The sequence below is a fragment of the Mobula birostris genome, chromosome 10, assembly GCF_030028105.1.
Source record: "Mobula birostris isolate sMobBir1 chromosome 10, sMobBir1.hap1, whole genome shotgun sequence".
Lineage (NCBI taxonomy): Eukaryota > Metazoa > Chordata > Chondrichthyes > Myliobatiformes > Myliobatidae > Mobula > Mobula birostris.
In genome coordinates this window covers 82276641-82283664 of record NC_092379.1, presented here as the reverse complement: position 1 = coordinate 82283664, position 7024 = coordinate 82276641, and the positions used below count along the sequence as shown (strand labels likewise).

The 7024-nt window shown below is 39.6% G+C and overlaps 1 protein-coding gene across 1 annotated transcript; it reads right to left on the bottom strand.

Annotated features, from left to right (window-relative positions):
* Window positions 1–2940: 2940 nt before the first annotated feature.
* On the bottom strand, window positions 2941–3273 carry LOC140203711 (ferritin heavy chain, oocyte isoform-like). The gene has a single exon (XM_072269751.1). It carries the CDS (start codon window positions 3271–3273, stop codon window positions 2941–2943), a length of 333 nt encoding a protein of 110 aa, XP_072125852.1.
* Between the last annotated feature and the right edge of the window lie 3751 nt (window positions 3274–7024).

Below are 7024 nucleotides of genomic sequence, written 5' to 3'. Positions count from 1 at the left end.
AATTCTATACATGAGACCTAAGTCATGACCCATAATGTGTGTACATGAGAACTTGCATCCTTAACACTATGGCTGCTCTTTCCTTTTCATTATGGAACATGTGACAGAAGATGTGGCACAATCCTTTGATTTGTGTGTTATAGGTTGCAGAGAGTGAACCATAGGGGAGGGGAGTGGATTTGGGTCTGGAGGGTTAGAGTTGGAGCACTGGAGGATGATCAAGACTGGGTTTGCAGTTAACTGGGGGAGGAAGGGTGAATATTTGGAGAGGGCCAGGACCAAGCGAGAAGTGCAGTGAAGATTGAGGGGTTTTTTTTACTTCTAGAGTATGTAACTGAATTGGGTTCCAGCATCAAAGAGTAGAAAGAAAGCAGACACATCACATGAGGATGTGGGTATCACGGGCAACACCAGAATTTTTAGGAAGGTATTTATATTAAGTTACCCCAGTGAATTGCCCCATGTGTAGATGAGCAGTAGTAGTGTATTGATGGAAATGTGAGGAAAATTAAAAATGTAGGATTAATATTTGACCAGTGTAAACTGGAAGTTGATAACTGTTATGGCTTCAGTAGATGAAAGGCTACTTCTGTGCTGCATCTCTCTATAGCTATGGATATTTATTGTCCATTTTTAATTGCTTCTGAATAAGGAAGCAATAAAAAATCAGCCACATCGGGGAGTTGAGTCACATATAGGGCAGAGCAGAAAACAAAGACAGATTTCTTCCCTTCAGGGCATAAGAAAACCATTTCTTTTTTGCAACAACCAATACATTTCACTGACTAAAGAACAAATATTTTGTGTCTTTTTCATCAGTTCATCTATCCTCAGGGATCTTTGTATCTGTGTGCTGGGATTCATCTGTACCTTAGCTTTCCAATATACTCTTCGACACTTACAATTGTGCTACCCTTATCAGTCCTTCTATAGTGCATTAAGAGGATTAAATTTCATTTGCAAATGCTCTGGCCACCTTATTAATTGATGCCTCTGGCTCAATACACCGGCCCCCTTGATACGAGCCCAGTAACTTTAACACGATAGCCCTGTTTTCATTTGTTTGGGAAGTTCTACTTCTATTGACTTCTTTTTCAGGAAATTGACATTGCAAATAGCTATTGCCTATTCTGAATTGTTCTTGGAAAAAGCAGAGGTGGGCTACATTCTTGAACCACTGCTATGTTGCCATTCATGGTTCTGCCACAGTGCCATTGAGAGGTAACTTTCAAGATTTTAAATGAGAAACAGGTGGTGACTTTCATTTATGCCTACTGCCTTTATGCTAATTGATAACAGAGGTTGGGGATTTAGGAAAAACTATCATTGAAGTCATTTTATAGATGATACACAGTGCAGCCATGGCCCACTAGAAGCAAAGAGGTTGAATTCTCAGGGTCTTGAATAGGGTGTCAATAAAATAGGAAGCTTTGACTTGAATAATGCCAAACCTCTTGAGAACTATTGGGTCTGTGCACATCCTGCCAAGTTGAAACTGTTCTATCTTACTCCTGACTTATAAGTGAAGTGGATTTGGGGCATCAGGGATGAAGTCACTCACCACAGAATACTCAACATCTAGGTTCCTCTTGCTGCTACAATTTTAATGTTGGGCTCTGGCTTCTCTGAGATGTAGCTGTTGAGGGACTCAATGATTCTGGACACCGCTGCCCAGAAATCATTTTTAAAATCAGGTTACTCCTGGTAATGGACTGTACACTTTGGCTGAAAGAATTTTTCTTATGTAAAATATAATTATGGCTGTATTAGTAAAACTGGAGCAGGTTAACACTCACACAGGTGTATGAAGGAATATTCTTTAGAGTGAATCTTTTTTTGAAATGTTGATGATTGATTTTGTGAAATTCTGATGAGATAAAGTGAAAACTCAAAACTCCTCCCCATACCTTCCACCCAGTCTTAAAATTATTGAATACTTAAGGGACCAGCTGCCTGATGACATTTGGACAATTTAGCTCTAATATTAATTGGCAGCACACACTAGGTTAAATGGCAACGTGATGGTTTCTTTATTGCTTCAAACTTGCTGCTGGAAATGCTCCAACTTTTTACAATGACATAGGCCAACACATATGGGCAAATGGGACAAACTTAGATGAGAATCATGGTTGGCAAGGTCAGTTTGGGCCAATTGACTTGTTTCAGTGCTGTACAATTTTATAACCCTCTGCTCTGAAAGTGGACACACCATAGCACATAAATAATGACATGAAAGCACCAAAAAGGGTGAGAATCATAGAATCATAAAAAACCTACAGCACAACACTGGCCCTTCAGCCCACAAAGCTGTGCCAAACATGTCTTTACCTTAGAAATTACCTAGGGATACCCATAGCCCTCTACTTTTCTGAGTTTCATGTACCTGTCCAGCAGTCTCTTAAAAGACCCTATCGTATCCGCCTCCACCACCATCGCCGGCAGCCCATTCCACGCACTCATCACTCTCTGCATAAGAAACTTACCCCTGACATCTCCTCTGTACCCATTTCCAAACATCTTAAAACTGTGCCCTCTCGTGCTAGCCATTTCAGCCCTGGGAAAAAACCTCTGACTATCCACATGATCAATGCCTCTCATCATCTTATACACCTCTATCAGGTCACTTCTCATCTTCTGTCACTCCAAGGGAAAAAGGCCAAGTTCATTCAACCTATTCTCATAAGGCATGTTCCCCAATCCAGGCAACATCCTTGTAAATCTCCTCTGCACCCTTTCTATGGTTTCAACAAAATAAATTACACTATTGAGCATCCTTGTAAATCTCCTTTGCACCGTTTCTATGGTTTTCAAAATAAATTACACTATTGAACAGTTTATTTCCAACTGGTGTTAGACTTGGCTTTGCACAAATCACGTCGCATTTCATTAGATGTGAACTCTGACAGAAGATTTCAACTTCAAGTCTACTGGTTCACTGCCCTAGGGAGAATTTGTCAAACAGTACTCTCCCTGACCATTCTCATTGGCTCTCAGTCTCTTCAGGTTGGTGATGTGATCTCCAACCCTCTTGATTATCATCACTTGTTCATCCAGCAAATGTCTCGCCAGGAAGGAATGCAGATGGGGGTCATTGTGCTGAGTGGAAAGCTTGTGTAGATCCAGTAGACTCAGGTTCACATCCTTCTCCATCTGCAGAGCTCTGTGCATTGCATGGTGACCATTAATCCAATCACTCAGCTCTGGTTTCTTTATGTTCTCCATCAAAATCTGGGCACCACACAGATTCTGGAATGCTAGAAATTTCTTCGTCATCACGATACATTTATTTCCATTGTATTTCTTGCTGTGGAAGAACACAGTACTCAAGGGCTGTTTTTCAAAATTATAACCTTATTTACTTAATAATATTCCATTTTGATTACTGCTTAATGTAAGTTCTCTGAAATAAAATTAAACAAGTTTTCCATTCAACTCTTGTTCAAGTGGCAAATTTGATAATCAATAAATGATATTTCAATGATTTAAATAAGTCATCCTATTATTCTGGGTTTTATCTTTCAACACGTGAGGTCAGTGAATTCTTCCACAAATGATGTCAGTCAAATATTTTGGTGTATGGCACAATTTAAGCAGCTTAAAAAAAAGTTATAAAGGAGAATTTGCAGCAAAATTTGCAAAGTGTGCTTTGAGTAAAGTTTGTTTGAACACTGACACACAGAAGATCCTAGGCACAAATCAGCTTAGCATTATAAAATGAGCTATGCTGAACAACATACATTGAGCAATGTGTGTTTAATAATGTCACCAACTGGATCAATGGTTCACAGCAATGATCCCTGGAGACACTGAGAATGGAACAGAATGGCAAACTTTCTTCCCTTGCATTTACCCATTCTAAATTGTTCTCATCTTCTCCGTTGTGCTTCCCCTTCCTTTACAGCAAGGAAAAAAATGTTCTTCTGACAACTTCATTACTATGTACACTATTTATCAAATGGATAGCATGTACCCAGTAAGGACAAGCCTCAAGGAGAAGCCACAAATAAAAGGAGCTGAATTGGTCCCAATTAGGTCTGCAGTCAATCCATCTCTGCACATTCAACATATAATTCAGCAATAAATACTGATAAATGATCTCAATGTGACAGGAAGAAGAGCTATAAGTATTTCTATGATTTCTTTGTTTTAACCCAGCACCACTCTTTACAACATTTTGATAAGTGCTGACTGTTGACGGAATGAACTTAATGCGCTGAATGGCCTAATTTGCTCCTACGTGTTATGGTCTTATGGACCCATTAGTAAAAGGGCTATGGATAAATGCAGATAACAGTCATTCATAACGGATATAAAAGGAAATTGTATCCACATAATCATTAGAAATTATGAAATGTCAAATGACCCAGAGCAAAAATAATCTCTCACATTTATGATTCAATTGAAATTCAAATGCCATTGCATGTGTTACTTAATATTAATGAAGTTGTATTGGGTTTCTGTCTATTGTTCTACCTGCAGTATAGTGCAAATGTTTTAGGCACTAGGGTAGCTAAGACATTTGCACAATACTGTATTTGTCAGTGTGGAGTGGAGATTGAGTTTGTAAATCTGATCAAAATAGTGAGAGTGGGGCTTTGCAGGATGGGTGTGGGACAGGTGCCCGAGAAGGAATGCCAGAGGTGGGTTGGGGGCAGACACATCCAGCTCTGTGACACGAAGTAAGGACATTTGATTCGAAGCAATTGATCTATAGATCATTATAGAATGTCTCTCAGGTGCTTCCCGCTCCTTCACCTCTCCCAACTCCTTTTCCAAACCATGATTCCTCTCCCTGCCCACTTCCCACTCTTATTCCACTAAATTGCCCCAATCTGGCCTAAGGGTTTAATAGTTGTGGAGGATTTCTTACTCTTGTGCGATAACGTCTTTTCTGACAAAGGGGATCCCTTTGCTTGGCAGGTGAGACTTGAGGCTGTAAAAAGAATCTCAGGTTCTGGGGCTTCCTCCATGGTGGCTGTAGGAGTTAATTCTGAGACTGGAGGAAGTGATTCTGACAGCTCTGCACATCTTTCTCCTCCATCCTTTTTCTTCTTCTAGTTTGTGCTTCTTAATCTTGGGAAGGTGCATTTATTTCACTGGAATATTCCCTTATTAATCCTTCCATTGCTCCCTTACAGTCTGATCTCTCCTCTTGCATTCTGCATCCATAACATCATCTGATGAATCCCCTGTTTTCATATCTCCATTGACTCCTTTCTTTTTACCTTCCATTAATCCAACTGGCCTTTGGTCTTTGATCTACTTTTACAAGCAGATTTTTGTCACTCACCTGAAGTTCATAGAATAACCTGAATGCACGCACAATAGATTCAGATTCATTATACTCACAAAAGCCAAATGCTTGCAAATTTCCTAAAGCTCCTTGGTCTCTCTCCCATCTTAAAACCAATCCACATTTCACAAGTAACTGTCTGCTTAACATATCAGAAGCTAGGTCAGATATGTTGTAGTTACACCACTGCTTTTGTCACTTTCATGATTCCTCCGAGCAGCATGGTCCTTCCTTGGTCCAAGATGCTTTTTTAACCAGAGGCACAGAGGTTGGCACCAAGACCTGTTTGTTCTCTGTTGGGTAATGATTCATTGTGCTTGGCATCACAACTGGGACTCCTCAACTGTAAAAGGGCTAGATAGGATAGTTTTCCAAGTATGTTCAGGGATGTTTTCTTAATCAGTACATAGAAATTCCAACAAAATAGTGTACAATATTTGATCTACTATTAGGGAATGAGAATGTACAGTCACAGACGTTTGTATAGGAGAATACTAATGATCATAATGCCAATAGTTTCAAAGTAAGTATGCAGAAAGATAGGTTTGATCTATGGGTTGAGATTCTAAGGTGAAGATAGGTCAATCTTGATGGTATCATAAAGAATCTGGCAAGCATGGACTATGACAGGCTGCTTTCTGGCAAACATGTACATGGTAACTAAGAGGCCTTCAAAAGTGGGAAATTTTGAGAGTACAAAGCTTGGATGTCCCTGTCAGAATAAAAGGAAAGATAACAGGCGTAGGGAACATTGGCTTTCAAGAAATATTGAGGCCCAGGTTAAGAAAAAAAAAAAGAAGGTCCCTTGCAGTTATGGACAGGTAGGAACAAATGAGGTGCTTATGGATCATAAAAAATGCAAGACAACACTTACAAATTAAATCAGGAGGGCTAAAAGAAGACATAAGGTTACTGTAGCAGACAAGTTGATTGACAGTCCAAAGGGTTCTACAGATATCTTAAGAGCAAAAGGATTGAAGTGTACAAAATTTAATCTTCTGGAAAATAAGTATGTAATTCATGCATGGAGCCCAAAGAGATGGGGGAGACCTTAAATGCGTTTTTTTTTGCATCTGTATTTACTCAGAAGATGGATGCAGAGTCTATTGAAGTGAGACAAAATAACATCGACTTCATGGACTCTATACAAATTACAGAGGAGGAAGTATTTACTGTCTTGAGGCAAATTAGGGTGGATAAATCCCCAGGGCTTAACAAGGTGTTTCCTTAGACCCTGCAGGATGTAAGTGCAGAAATTACAGGGTCTAGCAGAGATATATAAATCAGCATTAGTGACTGGTGAAGTGCTGGAGGACGGGAGGATAGCCAATGTTGTTCTGCTGTTTAAGAACAGCTCTAATTATAAACATAGAAATTATAGGCTGGTGAGCCTGACATCAGTAGTGGAAAAGTTATTGGAAGGTACTATAAGGGATCAAATATATGAGTATTTGGTTAGACATGGACTGATTAAAGATAGTCAACATGGCTTTGTTCATGGTATGTTATGTTTATGAATCATAGAGAGTTTTTTGAAGAAGTTGCCAGGTATGTTGATGAAGGCAAGGGTGTGGATGTTGTCTACATGGACTTTACCAAGGCAGAAGACAAGATCCCATATGAAACATTGGTCAAAAGGCTTTAGTCATCAGGCTTGCTACTTTGACTGGAGGCCTTTGACTAGTGGAGTGCTATAGGGATTGATGCTGGGTCACTTGTTGTTTGTCATTT